General features: G+C 45.3%; 1 protein-coding gene across 2 annotated transcripts in view; it reads right to left on the bottom strand.

Annotated features, from left to right (window-relative positions):
* The window catches only part of LOC115166972 (transient receptor potential cation channel subfamily M member 7-like), a 93,228-nt gene that overhangs the window by 1,597 nt on the left and 67,740 nt on the right, over positions 1-23,891 (bottom strand). The window contains exons 24-38 of one of the 2 annotated variants that reach the window (XM_029720960.1): positions 23,595-23,779; positions 23,153-23,285; positions 22,213-22,994; positions 15,902-15,996; positions 15,426-15,522; positions 15,229-15,302; positions 11,628-11,665; positions 10,578-10,609; positions 10,399-10,446; positions 8,745-8,789; positions 8,533-8,598; positions 7,134-7,282; positions 6,823-6,957; positions 4,529-4,611; positions 4,062-4,267 (exon numbers count right to left, since the gene is read on the bottom strand). In XM_029720960.1, coding sequence (XP_029576820.1) covers positions 4,062-4,267; positions 4,529-4,611; positions 6,823-6,957; positions 7,134-7,282; positions 8,533-8,598; positions 8,745-8,789; positions 10,399-10,446; positions 10,578-10,609; positions 11,628-11,665; positions 15,229-15,302; positions 15,426-15,522; positions 15,902-15,996; positions 22,213-22,994; positions 23,153-23,285; positions 23,595-23,779 — 2,168 coding nt within the window. The remainder of the gene's footprint in view (positions 1-4,061; positions 4,268-4,528; positions 4,612-6,822; positions 6,958-7,133; positions 7,283-8,532; positions 8,599-8,744; positions 8,790-10,398; positions 10,447-10,577; positions 10,610-11,627; positions 11,666-15,228; positions 15,303-15,425; positions 15,523-15,901; positions 15,997-22,212; positions 22,995-23,152; positions 23,286-23,594; positions 23,780-23,891) is intronic. The other variant, XM_029720961.1, reaches the window with a different exon arrangement.

Below are 23,891 nucleotides of genomic sequence, written 5' to 3'. Positions count from 1 at the left end.
ATAATTACAAGCATTTCATAAGTGTCAAAGGCTTTTATTGACAATTACATGAAGTTGATGCAAAGAGTCAATATTTGCAGTGTTGACCCTTCTTTTTCAAGACCTCTGGAATCTACCCTGGCATGCTGTCAATTAACTTCTGGGCCACATCCTGACTGATCGCAGCCCATTCTTGCATAATCAATGCTTGGAGTTTGTCAGAATTTGTGGGGTTTTGTTCGTCCACCCGCCTCTTGAGGATTGACCACAAGTTCTCAATGGGATTAAGGTCTGGGGAGTTTCCTGGCCATGGACCCAAAATATCGATGTTTTGTTCCCCGAGCTACTTAGTTATCACTTTTGGCTTATGGCAAGGTGCTCCATCATGCTGGAAAAGGCATTGTTCGTCACCAAACTGTTCCTGGATGGTTGGGAGAAGTTGCTCTCGGAGGATGTGTTGGTACCATTCTTTATTCATAGCTGTGTTCTTAGGCAAAATTGTGAGTGAGCCCACTCCCTTGGCTGAGAAGCAACTCCACACATGAATGGTCTCAGGATGCTTTACTGTTGGCATGACATAGGACTGATGGTAGCGCTCACCTTGTCTTCTCAGGACAAGCTTTTTTCCCAGATGCCCCAAACAATCGGAAAGGGGATTCATCAGAGAAAATGACTTTACCCCAGTCCTCAGCGGTCCAATCCCTGTACCTTTTGCAGAATATCAGTCTGTCCCTGATGTTTTTCCTGGAGAGAAGTGGTTTCTTTGCTGCCCTTCTTGACACCAGGCCATCCTCCAAAAGTCTTCGCCTCACTGTGCGTGCAGATGCACTCACACCTGCCTGCTGCCATTCCTGAGCAAGCTCTGTACTGGTGGTGCCCCGATCCCACAGCTGAATCAACTTCAGGAGACGGTCCTGGCGCTTGCTGGACTTTCTTGGGCTCCCTGAAGCCTTCTTCACAACAATTGAACCGCTCTCCTTGAAGTTCTTGATGATCCGATAAATGGTTGATTTAGGTGCAATCTTACTGGCAGCAATATCCTTGCCTGTGAAGCCCTTTTTGTGCAAAGCAATGATGACGGCACGTGTTTCCTTGCAGGTAACCATGATTGACAGAGGAAGAACAATGATTCCGAGCACCACCCTCCTTTTGAAGCTTACAGTCTGTTATTCGAACTCAATCAGCATGACATAGTCATCTCTAGCCTTGTCCTCGTCAACACTCAGACCTGTGTTAACAAGAGAATCACTGACATGATGTCAGCTGGTCCTTTTGTGGCTGGGCTGAAAAGCAGTGGAAATGTTTTTTGGGGGGATTCAGTTCATTTGCATGGCAAAGAGGGACTTTGCAATTAATTGCAATTCATCTGATCACTTTTCATAACATTCTGGAGTATATGCAAATTGCCATCATACAAACTGAGGCAGCATACTTTGTGAAAATTAATATTTGTCATTCTCAAAACTTTTGGCCACAACTGTAGACATAATTGCAAATGATTAAATCCTTCCAATAGAAATTAAAAATTAAAAATGTAGTTACGAATTGAACTTTAATTGAATGAGATGACTCTTCACATGGGATGATTTCACTGAACAACAAAATAAAGGGAATATTGAGTGATCCCCAATGATCTATCACATCTCCCAAAAACGTTTTCAACATACATCTGTAAAATGATAGTCTAGAAACTAAAGCTTTGGTTGTCTTCCTCTCAGGCTTCCATGTCTTCAACCTGGACCTCCTCAATGTCCACCTCTTGAACATCAGACTGAGGCCTCATCTTCACTGTCACTTTCCAACCTTGTTGAGGATGGCTCGTTGTCAGGCTCAAAAAGCCAAAAATTTGCCCGGACGGCCACTAATTTTTCAACCCTTGCAGTGGTCAGCCCGTTGCATGCTTTGGGGTGCGTGTTCCCAAACAAGGACCAGTTGCGCTCTGAGGCGGCTGATGTTGGTGTGATTTGGAGGATGATGGGGAAAGAGGCTCAGATCCACAAAGTCCCTTCCACCAGGTGGCTGATGAGATATTTTGGCACGACTGCCATATTGCATCTCCATCCCAAAGCCCTTGCTTGAAAGTGTACCTCGCCAGACTGCTAAGAACCTTGCCCTCATCCAGGCCACGGTGGCGAGACACGGTCGTGATGACACCATAGGCCTTGTTGATCTCTGCACCCAACAGGATGCTCTTGCCAGCATACTTGGGGTCCAACATGTACGCTGCGGAGTGTATGGGCTTCAGGCAGAAGTCTTCACGCTTTTTGATGTATTTCAGAACTTCAGTTTCCTCTGCTTGGAGCAACAGTGAAGTGGGAAGGGCAGTATGGATTTCTTCGCTTACATCTGCAAGCAGAGTCTGAACATCAGACAGGATGGCATTGTCTCCTTCAATCCTTGCAATGGCTACTGCTATAGGTTTCAGGATTTTCAGGCTGCTTACCTCTCTCTCCCAAAATACATCATCCAGAAGGATCCTCTTGATGGGGCTATCCATATCGGCAGACTGTGATATGGCCATTTCTTGGAGAGACTCCTTCCCCTCCAGGAGACTGTCAAACATGATGACAACACCTCCCCAACGGGTGTTGCTGGGCAGCTTCAATGTGGTGCTCTTATTCTTCTCACCTTGCTTGGTGAGGTAGATTGCTGCTATAGCTTGATGACCATTCACATACCTAACCATTTCCTTGGCTTTCTTGTCGAGTGTATCCATTGTTTTCAGTGCCATGATGTCCTTGAGGAGCAGATTCAATGCATGAACAGCACAGCCAATGGGTGTGATGTGAGGGTAGGACTCCTCCACTTTAGATCAAGTAGCCTTCATGTTCGCAGCATTGTTAGTCACCAGTGCAAATACCTTCTGTGGTCCAAGGTCATTGATGACTGCCTTCAGCTCATCTTCAATGTAGAGACCGGTGTGTCTGTTGTCCCTTGTGTCTGTGCTCTTGTAGAATACTGGTTGAGGGGTGGAGATGATGTAGTTAATTATTCCTTGCCCACGAACATTCAACCACCCATCAGAGATGATTGCAATACAGTCTGCTTTCTCTATGATTTGCTTGACCTTCACTTGAACTCTGTTGAACTCTGCATCCAGCAAATGAGTAGATAAAGCATGTCTAGTTGGAGGGGTGTATGCTGGGCAAAGAACATTCAGAAATCTCTTCCAATACACATTGCCTGTGAGCATCAGAGGTGAACCAGTTGCATACACAGCTCGAGCAAGACATTCATCAGCATTTCTCTGACTACGTTCCTCCATTGAGTAAAAAAAAAAAATCTGATTCCAGGAGGACCATGAGCTGTTGCTATCGATAAGGTGTCTGATTAATCATTTTCACCTTGAATAGAAGTAGAGGGATTTTTGTCAGAGGTTGCTTGTCGTGAGCGCTGAGGGAACTTTATGCACTTGGCCAGATGATTGTGTCTTTGTTGCATTCTCCACATACGATACGACAGTATTTGCAAATGTACACAGCTTTTCCTTCTACATTAGCTGCAGTGTAATGTCTCCACACATCAGATAGTGCCTCTGGCATTTTCCTGTAAAGATTAGAAGAAAAAAATTGTAAAACAATACAATTCCATGTACAGATAAATAGTTAAGCAGTTAGATTAAACAACTCCTTTGTAAGACAAATGTTTTAAAATGAAACATGTATGGAAACAGGTGAATTAACACTCCTCAGTTAGCAGGCGCAAGCAAGCTAAAACCCACATGGTAGCAAAACTAACTAGCAGAAATTGTTAACAAGTTAGAAATTATTTAAACACTTTGCTGTAGGCTACTATTTACTAGTTAACAAAAAAATCAAGTATGTCATAAAATATATTCACCCCACCCAGTATTGTAATCAAAACTTACCAGTAAGCATGTAGTCCTTGGCTCAGACAGTGTAGTAGTGTGGGCTCAACAGCATCTCATTAGTGTGCAAGATCTTGAGAATCAGTTGTACATGTGATGGAAGAATGTACTGTGCATGCAGAGGGTTGCAGTTCCATTGAATTGGGGATAGTTTACTTTGCAACCCTACTGAAGGGTCAGGGGTTAAAGTTTAGGGGTTGAAGGTCAGTATTACCTTGTAGGTCCAGCACTAACAGCTCTCCCCGGGTGTACTCGTATGTCCAGTGGCTGAAAGCCAGCATGGTCTCCTCCAGAAGGTTGGTTGGGACAATCTCGTCCCCGTTGTTATTGTTAAACTTCCTGAACTCTCCAGTAATACACTCCTCTATAGCAAACCACTGGCCTGCTGAGTGACAGTACAACAAAAACACCTCCAGAAACCTACAGAGACAGAGAGAAAGACAGAAAAAGAGAGAGAGAGAGAGAGAGAGAGAGAGAGAGAGAGAGAGAGAGAGAGAGAGAGAGAGAGAGAGAGAGAGAGAGAGAGAGAGAGAGAGAGAGAGAGAGAGAGAGAGAGAGAGAGAGAGAGAGAGAGAGAGAGACACACACTGTGTCTTCTGAAATTCATGTTTAAAATGAAAACACCTGAAAACAAGCAGCTAAATGAGAAGTTGGCCATATAGCTCTGGTGTGTTAGTTTACCTGGGAGAGTAAGGGATTGTCTTGGGCCTCATTTGGTTGAAGGCAAATGTCAGTTTCTGAGCAGCTCTCTGCTGTTGAATTTCCTGTCAAGAGAGAACAAATGAGAGAGATGATACCAGTGTATGAGATATTTCCATATTTCCACATTGAATAGCCTTGAATAGATCAGAGGAAGGAAGGATAGAGAAGGAAGGAAGGATGAATAGAATGGAGGAAGAGAGGGTGGTGGAAATGATCATATATTAAAAAGGAAGACTAACCATAGTTATCCTGCCATGGTGTGTCATTATGAAGAGTGTGTGTGTGTACACTGAGGTGAAGCCAATGACGTACAGTATATACATGGCATTCGGAAATTATTCAGACCCCTTGACTTTTTCCACTTTGTTACGTTACAGCCTTATTCTAAAATGGATTCAATTGTTTTTCCCCCTCATCAAATCTATACACAATGTCCCATTATGACGAAGCAAATAAAGGTTTTTAGAAGTGTTTGCAAATGTATTCAAATTCTAAACTGAAATATAACATTTACATAAGTATTCAGACACTTTACTCAGTACTTTGTTGAAGCACCTTTGGCAGCGATTACAGCCTCGAGTCTTCTTGGGTATGACGCTACAAGCTTGGTACACCTGTATTTGGGGAGTTTCTCCCATTCTTCTCTGCAGATCTTCTCAAGTTCTGTCAGGTTGGATGGGGAGCGTCGATGCACAGCTTTTTTCAGGTCTCTCCAGAGATGTTTGATCGGGTTCAAGTCTGGGCTCTGGCTGGGCCACTCAATAACATTCGGAGACTTGTCCCGAAGCCACTCCTGCGTTGTCTTGGCTGTGTGCTTAGGGTCGTTGTCCTGTTGGAAGGTGAACCTTCGCCACAGACTTCGCCACAGCAACCTTCGCCACAGCGCTCTGGAGCAGTTTTTCATCAAGGATCTCTTTGCACTTTGCTCCGTTCATCTTTCCCTCAATCCTGACTAGTCTCCCAATCCCTGCCGCTGAAAAACATCCCCACAACATGATGCTGCCACCACCATGCTTCACCATAGGGATGGTGCCAGGATTCCTCCAGACGTGACGCTTGGTATTTAGGCCAGAGAGTTCAATCTTGGTTTCATCAGACCAGAACATTTTGTTTCTCAAGGTCTGAGAGTCCTTTAGATGCCTTTTGGCAAACTCCAAGTGGGCTGTCATGCGCCTCTTACTGAGGAGTGGCTTCCGTCTGGCCACTCTACCATAAAGACCTGATTGGTGGAGCGCTGCAGAGATGTTTGTCCTTCTGGAGGGTTCTCCCATCTCCACAGAGGAACTCTAGAGCTCTGTCAGAGTGACCATCAGGTTCTTGGTCACCTCCCTGACCAAGGCCCTTCTCCCCCGATTGCTCAGTTTGGCCACTGTGTTCTTGGGGACATTCAATGCTGCAGAAATGTTTTGGTTCCCTTCCCCAGATCTGTGCCTTGACACAATCCTGTCTCGGAGCTCTACTGACAATTCCTTCGACCTCATGACTTGGTTTTTGCTCTGACACTCACTGTCAACTGTGGGACCTTACATAGACAGGTGTGTGCCTTTCCAAATCATGTCCAATCAATTGAATTTACCACAGGTGGACTCCAATCAAATTGTAGAAACATCTCAAGGAGGATCAATGGAAACAGGATGTACCTGAGCTCAATTTAGAGCCTCATAGCAAAGGGTCTGAATACTTATGTAAATAAGGTGTCTGTTTTACATTTTTAATACATTCGCAAAAATGTTAAGTCAAGGGGTCTGAATACTTTCCGAATGCATTGTAGACCCTGGATAGCTGACACTATGTCTTGGTCAATAAGAGCCATTGAAGCCATATTCATACTCCTCCTTTCAGGGCTTTAAGTATTGGGAATGAATCAGGGAACAAACACACTGAGTGTACAAAACATGGCTATTTCCATGACATAAACTGACCAGGTGAATCCAGGTGAAAGCTATGATCTCTTATTGATGTCTACTTTTAAATCCACTTCAATCAGTGTAGATGAAGGGGAGGAGACAGGTTAAAGAAGGATTTTTAAGCCTTGAGACAATTGAGACATGGATTGTGTATGTCTGCCATTCAGATGGTGAGTGGGCGAGACAAAAGATTTAAGTGGGGGGGAGACTCAATATTAGGAAGGTGTTCTTAATGTTTTGTACCCTCAGTGTGTATGTATGTATATATATATATATATATATATATATATATATATATATATATATATATATATCTCATTGGGTGAAGCACAGTGTGTGTGAGTGTGTGAGTGTGTTCTCCTCTACCCTGAGACAGAGCAGCAGTACAGTGTCCTCCTTGTAGATGCTCTGCCAGGTCTGGACCACCTCTGGTAGGAAGGACTTAACGATATACAGGTGTCCTGGCTTCAGAATGTCATACTCCGACCACGTACACAGCACCTAGAGTACAATAGCTACAGTTTATTGTCCTCCCGAGAAATACATTATTGTACAACAATGCAACAAACCAACAACAAAAGCAACAAACCAATAGCAATACTTTTTAATGTTCATTTCCATATCTGTTACATGTAGTGAAGACACTAGACAGTAGTGACCACACACACCAGCTGTACCTTGAGTGCACGTCGCAGCCCCCCTCCCATCTCCTCCTTACTGAGGAACTCTATCTTGGCACAGAGACCTTTGTGAGCCCAGGAGGACATGCTGTTGTTGATGGTGTTGGGAGAACTCTCCTCCAGACGATACACTGTTACTGGCTCACCTACAGGGAGCAGCACACACAGACAGAGAGAGAGAGAGAGTGTGGGTGTGTATTAAATATAGAATTGCAGCCACACAGGATAGATGGTTTATAGGTTCAACTGGTTTGGGTGTGTCAGCGGGAGTTGGGATATGCAAAACAAAAACACATTTCCAATTCACACCTGTATAATAAAATAGGACAAATAAGCACCCACCAAATTATTACTATTATTTATAGGTTAAACTGGCTTCCTTATCTCCCTTAACTGGCCATGATATGTCCCACTTTATGTCCTCATTCTAACAGACTGGGTGGGGTCACCTCGTCTGTCACCAGGGTTGGGGTGAGACAGTTCTCTCTCATTGTTCATACATTTCCGTTTACTTCCTGAATTGAAACAGAATTGACCCAAACACCGCAGTCCTTTCAACTAGATAGACTACAGCTGAGTTAGACAGTAGGACACAGTCCGTGAAAGAAATTGAAACCCTGACTCCGTGTGGTGCCTGATGAAATGGACCCAGGAGGCACTGGGGTGAAGGGGCTGTGTAATACGGTATCTTACCTCTAGGGGGCCCTGGGGTGAAGGGGGTGTGTAATACTGTATCTTACCTCTAGGGGGCACTGGGGTGAAGGGGCTGTGTAATACGGTATCTTACCTCTAGGGGGCACTGGGGTGAAGGGGCTGTGTAATACGGTATCTTACCTCTAGGGGGCCCTGGGGTGAAGAGGGTGTGTAACACTATCTTACCTCTAGGGGGCACTGGGGTGAAGGGACTGTGTAATACTGTATCTTACCTCTAGGGGGCATTGGGGTGAAGGGGCTGTGTAATACGGTATCTTACCTCTAGGGGGCATTGGGGTGAAGGGGCTGTGTAATACGGTATCTTACCTCTAGGGGGCACTGGGGTGAAGGGGCTGTGTAATACGGTATCTTACCTCTAGGGGGCACTGGGGTGAAGGGGCTGTGTAATACTGTATCTTACCTCTAGGGGGCACTGGGGTGAAGGGGGTGTGTAATACTGTATCTTACCTCTAGGGGGCACTGGGGTGAAGGGGGTGTGTAATACGGTATCTTACCTCTAGGGGGCATTGGGGTGAAGGGGCTGTGTAATACTGTATCTTACCTCTAGGGGGCACTGGGGTGAAGGGGATGTGTAACACTGTATCTTACCTCTAGGGGGCACTGGGGTGAAGGGGCTGTGTAATACGGTATCTTACCTCTAGGGGGCACTGGGGTGAAGGGGATATGTAATACTGTATCTTACCTCTAGGGGGCACTGGGGTGAAGGGGATGCTCTGAGACAGCCTCATCAGGTTGTTACGCTCCACAGCTACAGGGAGGGAAACACACAGAGTCAAATACACACAACATTGGCAGAAGGAGGCTACAGTAGTCAAATGACATCCTACTTCATGTAGTGGGGAATAGGGTGTGACTTGAGACTGACTACAGTATGCTTTAAGGTCCAAACCTCACCTGAGTATTGGTAGCTTTCCATTGGCTTGAAAGGGGAACCAATTGCTAAAAAAATAAAATGACAAATACAAATGTTAAAGTCAGTTATTCAAATCCAGTCCAATCAAATCTAAAGTTTATTTGTGATATGCATGGTTACAGGAAGTGTACACAACACAACAAAATGCTTACTTGCAAGCTCTCCTCTCATGACTATTGCTAATAAAAGTACAAGTAAAAAATAAGAAAGAAATAAGCATGTAGGGAAGAGAAAAAGAATGAAAAAGTAGAGGTGAAGAGGTGAATTCATTTTAGTGGTACAGGGTTAGATCACATCACAATGAGTTAGATGTAGTTACAGGGTTAGATCACATTACAATGAGTTAGATGTAGTTACAGGGATAGATCACATCACAATGAGTTAGATGTAGTTACAGGGTTAGATCACATCCCAATGAGTTAGATGTAGTTACAGGGTTAGATCACATTACAATGAGTTAGATGTAGTTACAGGGATAGATCACATCACAATGAGTTAGACGTAGTTACAGGGTTAGATCACATCACAATGAGTTAGATGTAGTTACAGGGTTAGATCACATTACAATGAGTTAGACGTAGTTACAGGGATAGATCACATCACAATGAGTTAGATGTAGTTACAGGGTTAGATCACATTACAATGAGTTAGACGTAGTTACAGGGATAGATCACATCACAATGAGTTAGATGTAGTTACAGGGTTAGATCACATTACAATGAGTTAGACGTAGTTACAGGGTTAGATCACATCACAATGAGTTAGATGTAGTTACAGGGATAGATCACATCACAATGAGTTAGATGTAGTTACAGGGATAGTTCACATCACAATGAGTTAGATGTAGTTACAGGGTTAGATCACATCACAATGAGTTAGATGTAGTTACAGGGATAGTTCACATCACAATGAGTTAGATGTAGTTACAGGGTTAGATCACATCACAATGAGTTAGATGTAGTTACAGGGATGGTTCACATCACAATGAGTTAGATGTAGTTACAGGGTTAGATCACATCCCAATGAGTTAGATGTAGTTACAGGGATAGTTCACATCACAATGAGTTAGATGTAGTTACAGGGATAGTTCACATCACAATGAGTTAGATGTAGTTACAGGGTTAGATCACATCACAATGAGTTAGATGTAGTTACAGGGATAGTTCACATCACAATGAGTTAGATGTAGTTACAGGGTTAGATCACATCACAATGAGTTAGATGTAGTTACAGGGATGGTTCACATCACAATGAGTTAGATGTAGTTACAGGGTTAGATCACATCCCAATGAGTTAGATGTAGTTACAGGGATAGTTCACATCACAATGAGTTAGATGTAGTTACAGGGATAGTTCACATCACAATGAGTTAGATGTAGTTACAGGGATGGTTCACATCACAATGAGTTAGATGTAGTTACAGGGATAGTTCACATCACAATGAGTTAGATGTAGTTACAGGGATGGTTCACATCACAATGAGTTAGATGTAGTTACAGGGATGGTTCACATCACAATGAGTTAGATGTAGTTACAGGGATGGTTCACATCACAATGAGTTAGATGTAGTTACAGGGATAGTTCACATCACAATGAGTTAGATGTAGTTAAAAGGGAAAGTTCACAGCCACTCACAATCCTTCCTGCTCCCCAGGTGGGCGTGTCTGTAGAGACATGATGCAGCTGAGAGGAAGGAGAGAAAAGATCATTAGCCAGAGAGGTGACTAGAGAGGTGAATAGCCTGTTCATCTCAGAGAAAGAAATCAGGAACTATCAAGTTATAGTAGAGACCGCAAGTTCCAATGGACACATACCATTTATTCCTGAGTCCTCCCCTGGTGCCCTGCTGAGAGAAAGAACACACAACGGACATCAACATCCACCTCATAGAGATAGAGATCATTACATCTGTTGTTGTCTCTACCTTCTTGCCCTTTGTGCTGTTGTCTGTGCCCAATAATTGTTAGTACCATGTTTTGTGCTGCTACCATGTTGTGTTGCTACCATGTTGTTGTAGTAATGTTGTGTTGCTACCATGCTGTTGTAGTAATGTTGTGTTGCTACCATGCAGTGTTTCCATGTGTTGCTGTCATGCTATGTTGTTGTCTTAGTTCTCTTTATGTAGTGTTGTGGTGTCTCTCTTGACGTGATATGTGTTTTTTAATCCCAGCCCCCGTCCCCGCAGGAGGCCTTTTGGTAGGCCGTCATTGTAAATAACAATTTGTTCTTAACTGACTTGCCTGGTTAAATAAATAAAAAACTTGGAAATAACCCATTTTGCATGTACATTGTCATTGAGGATTTCCATCATTTGAAAGTAGTGGGACTTCCAGGTCATCAGGAAAAATCAGCCAATTAATTTTACTTGTGAGCAAACATTCCATAACTGCAGGTGGCAGTAGATCACCAACCTTGACTTTTATACCTGTTCAAACAACACACTCCAAGTAGCAGTATGCACCATTTCAGTTTGTTTACCAACTCATAGAAGTAGTAGAAGAAAAAGTACGACTTCAAAATGGAGATGGCCTCAATGGCACTGCTCTCACAGACGCTATACAGTAGAAAAACACCGTTCACTTATTAATTAACACATACTAACACTACGGGCAACCACCCACTCCCCCTAATAGCTGTGTTGGGAATGTGATTGGAACATTGTTTCCGGTCACCATGGTAACGGTAAGCCAGGCTTGGCCTAGGGTTACGAGCCAAACTGTGGGAACACTGAACTGATCAACAACCAAGAAATCTACTAGACTCACGGCTGTAAGTGAATTCATCTACTCTACAAGGGCTGTAAGTGTAAGTTGACCCCAGCTGAAAAACCAGGAGGGAGGTAGGAATGCATGTCAGGAACTTACAGACTGCTGGACTGAGCTGTCTTGACCTGAGCCCTCTCCTGAGGAGAGAGGAAAACATGCCAGTTAGTCAGTCATACAGTCACTCATACAGTCAGTCATAAGTACAGTCAGTGGTACAGTCAGTCAGTGGTACAGTCAGTGGTACAGTCAGTTGTAGTCAGTGGTACAGTCAGTTGTAGTCAGTGGTACAGTCAATTGTAGTCAGTGGTACAGTCAGTTGTAGTCAGTGGTACAGTCAGTTGTAATCAGTGGTACAGTCAGTTGTAATCAGTGGTACAGTCAGTCAGTCACTTCTAGTCACTTGTAGTCAGCCAGTCACTTGTAGTCAGCCAGTCACTTGTAGTCAGCCAGCCAGTCAGTCGTAGTCAGTCAGTCAGTTGTAGTCAGTCAGTCAGTTGTAGTCAGTCAGTGGTACAGTCAGTCAGTGGTACAGTCAGTCAGTTGTAGTCAGTCAGTCAGTAAGTCAGTGAGTGGTACAGTCAGTCAGTCAGTGAGTGGTACAGCCAGTCAGTAAGTGAGTGGTAGAGTCAGTCAGTCAGTGGTACAGTCAGTCAGTGAGTGGTAGAGTCAGTCAGTCAGTGAGTCAGTCAGTAGTACAGTCAGTCTGTCGTACAGTCAGTCATTCAGTGGTCAAGTCAGTCAATCAGTGGTAGAGTCAGTCAGTCAGTCAGTGGTACAGTCAGTCAGTCAGTGGTACAGTCAGTCAGTCAGTGGTACAGTCAGTCAGTCAGTGGTACAGTCAGTCGTTCAGTAAGTGGTACAGTCAGTCAGTCAGTCAGTCGTACAGTCAGTCAGTCAGTGGTACAGTCAGTCAGTGGTACAGTTAGTCAGCGGTACAGTCAATCAGTCAGTGGTACAGTCAATCAGTTGTAGTCAGGCAGTTGTACAGTCAGTCGTACAGTCAGTCAGTCAGTGGTACAGTCAGTCAGTCAGTGGTACAGTCAGTCAGTTAGTGAGTCAGTGGTACAGTCAGTGGTACAGTCAGTCAGTCAGTGGTACAGTCAGTAAGTCTGTGGTACAGTCAGTCGTACAGTCAGTCATACAGTCAGTCAGTCGTACAGTCAGTGGTACAGTCAGTCAGTCAGCGGTACAGTCAGTCAGCGGTACAGTCAATCAGTTGTAGTCAGTCAGTGGTACAGTCAGTCAGTCAGTGGTACAGTCAGTCAGTCAGTCAGTGGTACAGTCAGTCGTACAGTCAGTCGTACAGTCAGTCAGTCAGTGAGTGGTACAGTCAATCAGTGAGTGGTACAGTCAGTCGTACAGTTAGTGGTACAGTCAGTCAGTGGTACAGTCAGTCAGTGGTACAGTCAGTCAGTCAGTGAGTGGTAGAGTCAGTCAGTCAGTCGTACAGTCAGTGGTACAGTCAGTCAGTCAGTGGTACAGTCAGTCAGTGGTACAGACAGTGGTACAGACAGTGGTACAGTCAGTCAGTGGTACAGTCAGTTAGTCAGTCAGTGGTACAGTCAGTCAGTCAGTGGTACAGTCAGTCAGTCAGTGGTACAGTCAGTGAGTCAGTGGTACAGTCAGTGAGTCAGTGGTACAGTCAGTCAGTCATTCAGTCAGTGGTACAGTCAGTCAGTCATTCAGTCAGTAGTACAGTCAGTCAGTCGTACAGTCTGTGGTACAGTCAGTTAGTCAGTGGTAGTCAGTTAGTCAGTGGTACAGTCTGTGGTACAGTCTGTCAGTCAGTGAGTGGTACAGTCAGTCAGTCAGTGAGTGGTACAGTCAGTCAGTCAGTGAGTGGTACAGTCAATCAGTGAGTGGTACAGTCAGTGGTACAGTCAGTCAGTCAGTCAGTGGTAGTCAGTGAGTGGTTGTCAGTCAGTGAGTGGTAGAGTCAGTCAGTAGTACAGTCAGTCAGTGGTACAGTCAGTCAGTGGTACAGTCAGTCAGTCGTACAGTCAGTCAGTCGTACAGTCAGTCAGTCGTACAGTCAGTGGTACAGTCAGTTAGTCAGTGGTACAGTCAGTTAGTCAGTCGTACAGTCAGTGGTACAGTCAGTCAGTGAGTGGTTGTCAGTCAGTGAGTGGTAGAGTCAGTCAGTCAGTCAGTGGTACAGTCAGTCAGTCAGTGGTACAGTCAGTGGTACAGTCAGTGGTACAGTCAGTCAGTCAGTGGTACAGTCAGTCGTACAGTCAGTCAGTCGTACAGACAATGGTACAGTCAGTCAGTCAGTGGTACAGTCAGTCAGTCAGTCAGTCAGTCAGTGAGTGGTACAGTCAGTCAGTGAGTCAGTCGTACAGTCAGTCAGTCAGTCGTACAGTCAGTCAGTGAGTCAGTCAGTCAGTCGTACAGTCAGTCAGTCAGTTGTACAGTCAGTCAGTTGTACAGTCAGTCAGTCAGTGGTACAGTCAGTCAGTCAGTCAGTGGTACAGTCAGTCGTACAGTCAGTCGTACAGTCAGTCAGTCAGTGAGTGGTACAGTCAATCAGTGAGTGGTACAGTCAGTCGTACAGTTAGTGGTACAGTCAGTCAGTGGTACAGTCAGTCAGTGGTACAGTCAGTCAGTCAGTGAGTGGTAGAGTCAGTCAGTCAGTCGTACAGTCAGTGGTACAGTCAGTCAGTCAGTGGTACAGTCAGTCAGTGGTACAGACAGTGGTACAGACAGTGGTACAGTCAGTCAGTGGTACAGTCAGTTAGTCAGTCAGTGGTACAGTCAGTCAGTCAGTGGTACAGTCAGTCAGTCAGTGGTACAGTCAGTGAGTCAGTGGTACAGTCAGTGAGTCAGTGGTACAGTCAGTCAGTCATTCAGTCAGTGGTACAGTCAGTCAGTCATTCAGTCAGTAGTACAGTCAGTCAGTCGTACAGTCTGTGGTACAGTCAGTTAGTCAGTGGTAGTCAGTTAGTCAGTGGTACAGTCTGTGGTACAGTCTGTCAGTCAGTGAGTGGTACAGTCAGTCAGTCAGTGAGTGGTACAGTCAGTCAGTCAGTGAGTGGTACAGTCAATCAGTGAGTGGTACAGTCAGTGGTACAGTCAGTCAGTCAGTCAGTGGTAGTCAGTGAGTGGTTGTCAGTCAGTGAGTGGTAGAGTCAGTCAGTAGTACAGTCAGTCAGTGGTACAGTCAGTCAGTGGTACAGTCAGTCAGTCGTACAGTCAGTCAGTCGTACAGTCAGTCAGTCGTACAGTCAGTGGTACAGTCAGTTAGTCAGTGGTACAGTCAGTTAGTCAGTCGTACAGTCAGTGGTACAGTCAGTCAGTGAGTGGTTGTCAGTCAGTGAGTGGTAGAGTCAGTCAGTCAGTCAGTGGTACAGTCAGTCAGTCAGTGGTACAGTCAGTGGTACAGTCAGTGGTACAGTCAGTCAGTCAGTGGTACAGTCAGTCGTACAGTCAGTCAGTCGTACAGACAGTGGTACAGTCAGTCAGTCAGTGGTACAGTCAGTCAGTCAGTCAGTCAGTCAGTGAGTGGTACAGTCAGTCAGTGAGTCAGTCGTACAGTCAGTCAGTCAGTCGTACAGTCAGTCAGTGAGTCAGTCGTACAGTCAGTCAGTCAGTCGTACAGTCAGTCAGTCAGTTGTACAGTCAGTCAGTTGTACAGTCAGTCAGTAGTGATTTCAGGACCTGAAGGGTGTGAGACATCATACAATTATAGAACAGTTCTCACCAGTAGTAGTGCAGCTCTGGGGTTTTCGTGGATGAGGATGTCTTCTGCTGACACTCCGCTCCTCTCTCTCAGAGCTGCACACAATAACCAAAGACACTTTCAGTTAGCACACATAGTATACACCTCTGGCAGGTCTTGTCAGGGTTCTGCAGTGTATTCATGTGTCTAGCAGCACAGGTCTATCTTCCTGGACTTACAGGAGTCTGGATGGAGGAAGGAGGGACTCCGGTCAAACTCAGTGAAGCCAGCATACGAGTTGACCGTCCTCATATTACCTTGGCCTTCAGGATGACCCTGTAGACCGAGAGAAAGACACACTGGCATCAGTATCTAGGAGCAACTTCCTCCTACTGGGCTCAGCTGATGAGATCAGTTTCCCTGTTTTTCACATAGTGAGGCTAAGGTTAGGATTTGTGGGGACAATGTGTTTGGACAGGAAGCCATTGAGGAATTCTGGTTTTGTTCTGTGGAAGTGCCTCTGTGATGTTTCATGTAAATAAACTGCTCCACCCTCTGCCCTGGGAGAAATACCGAACTAGAACTAACAGGTTCTGTTTTTTAAATGGTCATAACCAACCAACAACCACTTCCCAACCGGGAACTAAGAGCATGTAAATAACTGTCTCAATACCTAGGAGGAGGAACACACACATAATCCCACACACTCTCTCACCTGTTCCCTGTGCTGCGTGGCTGGGCTGAGCTGTCTGGAGGAGATGTCTCTGGGGAAGGAGCGCTGCAGGTCCAGGTGCAGGTTGTCTTTATGACCTGGAGGACCGGAACACTGTTAGACAGATACAGCATCACACCAAGGGTGGCCAACACTTGTCCTGGAAGGCTGCAGAGCTGCAGGCTTTTTTGTTGGGGTTCATTTCAATTCCAATTTGATAACTTCCTGAATTAAAATGGAATTGACCCAAACCCTGATCCAGGTCAGGGGTTGGCCAAACCTGGTTCTGTGCCTTAGAGAGAACATCTTAGACCTCTGGGACAGTCACTGGAAGACAGACGGACAGAGGGTAGGCACCTCAACCTTTCCATGTGACAAACCCTTTAACCAACACAGACAAATTCAGGAACGGTTGCAAATCTCAACCAATCAATCAATCCATGGTGAAACAGTCACAACCCTGTCACCTTCAACCAGAGGCCAACACCCCGACACAACAATGACGTTAGACAAGACAAAAGGTTGACATAATAATTGACAGGTAGAGCAAGAGAGAAAGAGAGAGACAAATCTGAAATTGAGAGAACAACGATGAGTTAATTACCAATCTGATCCTAACACCCTACAGCCCAGGCACCTCCCTAGGCTATGTTCCAAATCTCACCCTGCTCCCTATGTAGTGCACTACTGCGTTCATAACCAAGTAGAAAGGTGGTAATTACCAGTTGGAGGCGTTCACATATTAATAAATGGCTTTTTACGAATAATTCATAATTGTTATATTTGTTACATTTTAGTAGTTGACGTGGGAGGTCAGCATGTGAGAGAAGTCGTGGCTCAGGGATGATAGACAAGTTTCCCATTAGTAATTATGATCTGACGGAGTGTTCAACTGGATCTTTACCAATGACTGTATACGAATGAACAATGCCATCTATGATGACATCACATCATTCATTCCTATGTGAAGACTAAAATGGTGCATTTGAAGCAGAGGAAGTCAGTTTTAGCTTGCTAAGATGCCGTCTAAATTGGGGGATTCTCAAGACATAACATGCACAGTTTGAGCTACTCCAGGAAGTGATGTTGCCGGCTGCAACTAGGGGAGAACGACTGCCCCCTCTGAGTAGCTCAAGTTGAAGGTTGTCCAGGGTACTGCAGGGTACTGCAGGCTGCCGGAAGCAAATACATTATCCTTAACTTATTCTGTGTGCAATTCCAATAATTGTTTCTATTACACCAGATGTATGTCCTTGAATCAATTACTTAAAAACGTATTCTGTGTGCGATTTTAAAACAATAAATCGGTTCAAGGACATACATCTGTCTAATAGAAGCAATTATTCGTACTATGATTATTTTGGATAAAAAATATTATCACCAAAATTGAGCACAAAGATTGCCATTTTTTTTACTATAATGGGGGATCCTGCAGTATCCCAATCAGCCTTAAACTGCATGGCTTCAACGAAAGGGGCAATTGTTTTCCCCCGCTTTTTCCCAGTGTATGAGGTAAATAGGCCTACCACCTTTCCTCTTGGTTATGAACGCAGCATTCTTCCCTGTTGCTGACTAAAAGCCAATTTATGCTTGATCCGCAAATGTGGTCGGAGGCGCCGTATGGATGGTGTGACGCAATTGCAGAGCCTCCAGGGGGCACGCAGAGGCCAAATTGAATTCCGCATCGCCGTGCGCCTCTCAAATTTTGTAAATTCCGTATAGCTCCGCATTGACTTGAATGGTTGACGGTAGGTGAGGGCGGGAAGTCCTGTATAAACACAAACTCACTTCCTTAACAACAGCTCTGCGCTTCTTGACGAAGAGCAAGAAGTATGAATGCCCTGAATTCTGCATAGGCCGTATCACCATAAATGCTACATGGCCAATGCAGACGTAGGATTGACCATGCAGAGCCTTTAAAAGGTCCCCCTTAGCCAAATCAGAGGGTACGTAGGGAAAGTGAAGGGAACAAATTACAATAGTTGGAGGGCGGGAGTTAGTTCTGAGGTGATTTTGATTCCCAGTTTAAGGCAGACTGCTGTAACCGTTTAGCTGTAATGTAAATAGCTGTTGTATATGTAGCATACTAGCATGTGAACTGTATAAGTAGCTAAGAAGAGTTGATGACTGAGTGACGAGACCAGAGCCCTATACTACAAAGAGGAGTTAGCGAGGTAAGTGTGGTCAACTCGGAGTTAAATTTTGGATAACCGGTCATACAAGTGGCTCACCTTTTAGCCAGGTAGATTTATATGGCAACGAATCCTTCAGAACTAACCTGATCAGGGGCAGGCTAACTCAGGGCTAACTCCATTTATCCTGAATGAAGTGTCTGAGCCGCGAGTTGAGGACCAATAAAATTCGATTCCCTCCCTCTCGCCAAGACTACGTTGTCATCCCCTTCATTTGAGGAAGACTGATTAACTATTTTATACAATTTTAATTGTATTTTTTTCTATAGTAATATTAAAAATACCTATCACATTACACATTTAGTAATCATAGCATGCATTTGAAAGTTGACGCACAGTGAAACGTTCGTATGATTTTCTAAAATGATTTTATTGATAGGTAGGGAAAATGGGGCTTGTGCATTGATAAGGATTCCAAAGCACAAAGACAGCATTAACGAAACTTAATAAAAACGGCACTTCTAAAAGCCTATTTCACAGCATAGCCTGCAGAATTTGCAAAATAACTTTTCTTTCATGTTGATTTCAGCCCCAGAAATAAAACTGTGAACATTGTCTCAATTAAGAGTTCGGTGTTCGACTAGCCATGTGCAACATGGACGTACAGTTAACAGAAGTAACGTGGGCGATGAAACTACGAAAAGCCATTCATTTCCAATGGAAGAAAAGCTAAATGGGCGGGGGACAGTCGGACGATGCGAGCATGGGCGAGGGACGTGAACAGGGTGGGACCAAAGATGAGGAAACCGGAACTTGTTGCAAATACTTTGCGATATTGCGGCGTCCCTACTGGATTGGCTGTTGATACCTAGCACTACCACTAGCACTACCTAGCTTGCTAGCACACACACACACGAGGGCGAAGCTAGCGTTGTGAGGCGGTATACAAGTGTAGTTAAAAAACATACTGACAGTGCATTTCCACATAACACGATGGGGGCAATGAAACAACCTTGCTTGATATTTACCTTTCTAGCACCCACATAAGGTGGAAGCTTGAGTGCCTATCCAAATTATTGTGTTATGTGGAAATCCCCTCTGAGCCTGCTTGCGTTAGCGCATGATCAAAATCCACCTTAGTATGGATGAAGCCTGGGCTGGAATGTGAAGCTAACTGAAGCTGGCTAGCTTTATAAAAGTCTGAGTAGATCTAGTTTCAAATCGTAATATACCTCTCAGATAGCGACTCTAGATACTGGCAATTCTACAGTTTCCTTTGGATCCCGTCTGAAGGTACGATGCAACGCTAGCTAATATTAGCCGCTAGCTAGCCAACACCAGCTAACTAGCTAGCTAGCGTAGCAAGCCATCTCCATAAGAGGCAAAGACATGTATATTGTATGTACGCTACCATGTGACAAAATAGTTTTGTTCGAGCTCAGATAGCAACCCTAGATACCAGGAAATTCTAGGGTTTCCTCTGAGTCTTGTGAAGAAACATCATCCTGCTAACTAGCAACACTAGCCCTCTGTTTCCCAATACCGCACTGGCTAAGGACCACCATCGCCTGCATTGGAACTCCCGCATCCAGAAAATACAAACGCACATTTGTGCTAGGGCCGCTCTTCCTCATCTAGTCCCTGTTGAGGTACAAAGCACAGGCCTGCAACGTAGTAAGACTATATAAAGTTTCAGAGCTCTGAATATATATACACTGCCTCGCAAAAGTATTCATCTCCCTTGGCGTTGTTCCTATTTTGTTGCATTACAACTTGTATTTTAAATGGATTTTTACTTGGATTCCATGTAATGGACATGCACAAAATAGTCCAAATTGGTGAAGTGAAATGAAAAAAATGACTTGTTCCAAAAACGCTAAAAAATAAAAACAGAAAAGTGGTGCATGCATATGTATTCACCCCTTTGCTATGAAGCCCCTAAATAAGATCTGGTGCAACCAATTACCTTCAGAAGTCACATAATTAGTTAAATAAAGTCCACCTGTGTGCAATCTAAGTGTCACATGATCTGTCACATGATCTCAGTATAAATACACCTGTTCTGAAAGGCCCCAGAGTCTGCAACACCACTAAGCAAGGGGCACCACCAAGCAAGAGGCACCATGAAGACCAAGGAGCTCTCCAAACAGGTCAGGGACAAGGTTGTGGAGAAGTACAGAACAGGGTTGGGTTATAAAAAAATATCCGAAACTTTGAACATCCCAAGGAGCACCATCAAATCCATTATTAAAAAATGGAAAGAATATGGCACCGCAACAAACCTGCCAAGAGAGGGCCGCCCACCAAAGCTCACAGACCAGGAAAGGAGGGCATTAATCAGAGGGGCAACAAAGAGACCAAAGATAACCCTGAAGGAGCTGCAAAGCTCCACAGCGGAGATTGGAGTATCTGTCCATAGGGCCACTTTAAGCCGTACACGCCACAGAGCTGGGCTTCACGAAAGAGTGGCCAGAAAAAAAGCTATTACTTAAAGAAAAAAATAAGCAAACACGTTTGGTGTTCGCCAAAAGGCATGTGGGAGACTGACCAAGCATATGGAAGAAGGTACTATGGTCAGATGAGACTAAAATTGAGCTTTTTGGCCATCAAGGAAAACACTATGTCTGGCGCAAGCCCAACACCTTTCATCACCCCGAGAAAACCATCCCCACAGTGAAGCATGGTGGTGGCAGCATCATGCTGTGGGGATGTTTTTCCATTGGCAGGGACTTGGAAACTGGTCAGAATTGAAGGAATGATGGATGGAGCTAAATACAGGGAAATTCTTGAGGGAAACCTGTTTCAGTCTTCCAGAGATTTGAGACTGGGACGGAGGTTCACCTTCCAGCAGGACAACGACCCTAAGCATACTGCTAAAGCAACACTCGAGTGGTTTAAGGGGAAACATCTAAATGTCTTGGAATTGCCTCGTCAAAGCCCAGACCTCAATCCAATTGAGAATCTGTGGTATGACTTAAAGCTTGCTGTACACCAGCGGAACCCATCCAACTTGAAGGAGCTGGAGCAGTTTTGCCTTGAAGAATGGGCAAAAATCCCAGTGGCTAGATATGCCAAGCTTATAGAAACATACCCCAAGAGACTTGCAGCTGTAATTGCTGCAAAAGGTGGCTCTACAAAGTATTGACTTGGGGGGGTGAATAGTTATGGCACGCTCAAGTTCAGTTTTTTGTCTTATTTCTTGTTTGTGTCACAATAAAAAATATTTTGCATCTTCAAAGTCATAGGCATGTTGTGTACATCAAATGATACTTTCGCAAGCCACTGTAACGGTACCCCAGGTTTTTCTTTAAAATTTGCGACTGTTTATTGACTGTTATCGAATGTGTATGTTTTACTGGTGAATGACAATGAGTTGTTGCTATGAGTTTATGAAGTCTAGTCTTGATTGAGCATGGTGCCATACTGATTGTTTTATTATGAAGTCTTGATTGAGCATGGTGCCATACTGATTGGTTTATTTTGAAGTCTTGATTGAGCATGGTGCCATATCAGGTTATGCTCAGGGTTTTTGAATTTTGAGAACACACCTGTGGTTATTTCATTTTAGTTAGACCCCATACCACCCCGTTAGACCATTAACAACCATACTTCACCCTGGTTAGGAAAAGGTGTGTTGCAGGTGAAAGGTAGTGTGATCTGACATTTGCCCACTGCCAACTTAAACTCAGGCAGACTCAAACCTCTGTCTCTGGTAGTTTCCCTGCTGTCACTTCTCAGGGGGGCTTCAGTCCTTCTTTCCCCTTGCTGAGGGGACCCTGGCTGGGCCATGAGGACCCCACCTCTCTGGTCCTACGGCCGCGGGGTCTCCTGGGCACCACCGCAGGGGCCAGGGCGCAGCCAGGGAGGGGCTGTTCCTGTGAGCGTCGGCATGCGGCGAGGGGGCGGCCTGACGGGCGGTCTCAGGAGCCAACGGAAGCTCAGCATTTCTGCCCTGCCCATCCATCAGAACTCCCTCGTCATCAGAAAATGCCTCATTCACATACCCCTCCCCCTCCGCCCACCCCTCCCTCTCACACCTCCCCTCCTCACCAATTGCCTCCCATTTCTCAATGGAAGCAGGCAAGCAAACGGGGTGAGCAATGTCAGAAGTCTTGGACACAACAACAACAGTGGGGTACACACAGCTAGTGTCCTCGTCTTTCTCCTCACAGTTATACTTACCAACAAACGCACCAAATTCTACAGCAAAGGCAGAGGTGGAAGCAGAGGTTCTGTCTTTGTCTGGCCCATCCAGGCTGAGTTCTGGGTGGCTGGAGACGGAGGGCTGGGAGGGGGTAGAGCTGACGTAGAAAGCAGCCCTAGCAGAGGGCACGCTGGGCAGGCTGGAGGGGCAGTCGGAGATGCCCACCTGCACTGGACGGGTCAGCTGCCACTGGGTGAAGGAGTGGCCGCGTAGCCGCAGCTCTGGAGGACTGACAGTAGGGGGCGCCAGAGCTGGGCAGAGGGAGAAGGCACTGTGACTGGCACTGCCACCCGTGGAGGATCCAGCCTCTATAGCAGCAGTAGCTTGGTGCCCCAGCCCAGTCCAGTCTCCTCTCCGCTCTGGGGGACTGAGAGTCAGTGGCGGGTTTGGGTCCACCCCACTCCCAAACAGAGAATCAGCCATGTTGCCCCCCACCACCACCCCGGACACCTGGGGGAAGGAGGAACCGAAGTAGGCCCCCACGCTGCGTTTGACCCCCTTGGATTGGGGGGTAGGGTCCTGGGGGGTGGGGGCCAGGCTGGGGGCAAAGTTTTTGGACAGACTGAGCTCCCTGGTGATCTGGTTGTGGACCTTGCTGGCTTCAGAGGCCCTCTGGGCGGTCAGGGTCTTTAGGGTGTCCACGGTCAGAGCTGACAGGTCCTGAAGGTGGCCGATCTGAGAGTCCAGCGTGTGGAGGGAACGCTTGATGAAGTTCACTCTATTACCGACCTCCTTCAGCTGGATACACATGGTCTCAACCCTGAGGAGAGAAAGGAGAAGCAAATCTGTTGCCACAGAGTTCAATATTCAATTAATCTCCTAATCCTCTTATGTTATATATATACACACTATAACTGTTACTGTCAACGCAAGGGTCAAATAAAAACTGGGGTAAATGGTAACTATGGTAACAGTTACCTGTCTGAGGTGAGGTGGATACGCTCTTCGCTCCCTGAGTGGAACTGGTCGTTTTTCTCATGGAAGTACGTCTCCACACACTGCTCCTCAAAGTCATGGAGCTTCTTCTGATCCTCCTCCGTTAGAAACAACTCTGGAGGGAGGGAAGGAAAGATGGGGAGATGGGAAGGGAGAGGATGACGAGCTTTCTAGTTTCAACAAGACATTTCACCTCTTTTACAGATCAGCGTAACTACTGGTACACATTTCAAATTACTTATTGTAGCTGCATATATTTTTGCTGATAAACTAGAGATCCCTGAGACACCTATACATTTTATAGTCTGTTCATACACTACTGGTGTCCCCCAGGGCTCAGTACTAGGGCCTCTCTTGTTCTCTCTGAACACCAAGTGGTTCTGTCATATCCGCATTTTAGAGCAATAAATGGTAGTTCCCGTACTTGGTCCGTAAGAGTGACTGTCCTTCTTCCTCTTGTGACAGATGCAGGAGAAGAAAGAGACTAGGTGGGAGAGGAGGATGAGGGGAGGAGGGAGGACTGGCTTCTCATGGTAGGCCATGACGAAATGATACCTCTGGTACTTCCATACCAGATTACTGATTGACATCACTTGGAGGTACACATTACTGAGGAGAAGAGAGAGATGGCAAAAATAGATACACAGTGATGTAGAAAATTGGGGAAAAACATGATAATGTTATTAAAGAATAATGAGAATAGTATTGGTCACAGAACAGC

Source organism: Salmo trutta, chromosome 29 (genome assembly GCF_901001165.1).
Source record: "Salmo trutta chromosome 29, fSalTru1.1, whole genome shotgun sequence".
Taxonomy (NCBI): domain Eukaryota; kingdom Metazoa; phylum Chordata; class Actinopteri; order Salmoniformes; family Salmonidae; genus Salmo; species Salmo trutta.
This window is presented reverse-complemented; position numbering and strand designations above follow the sequence as displayed.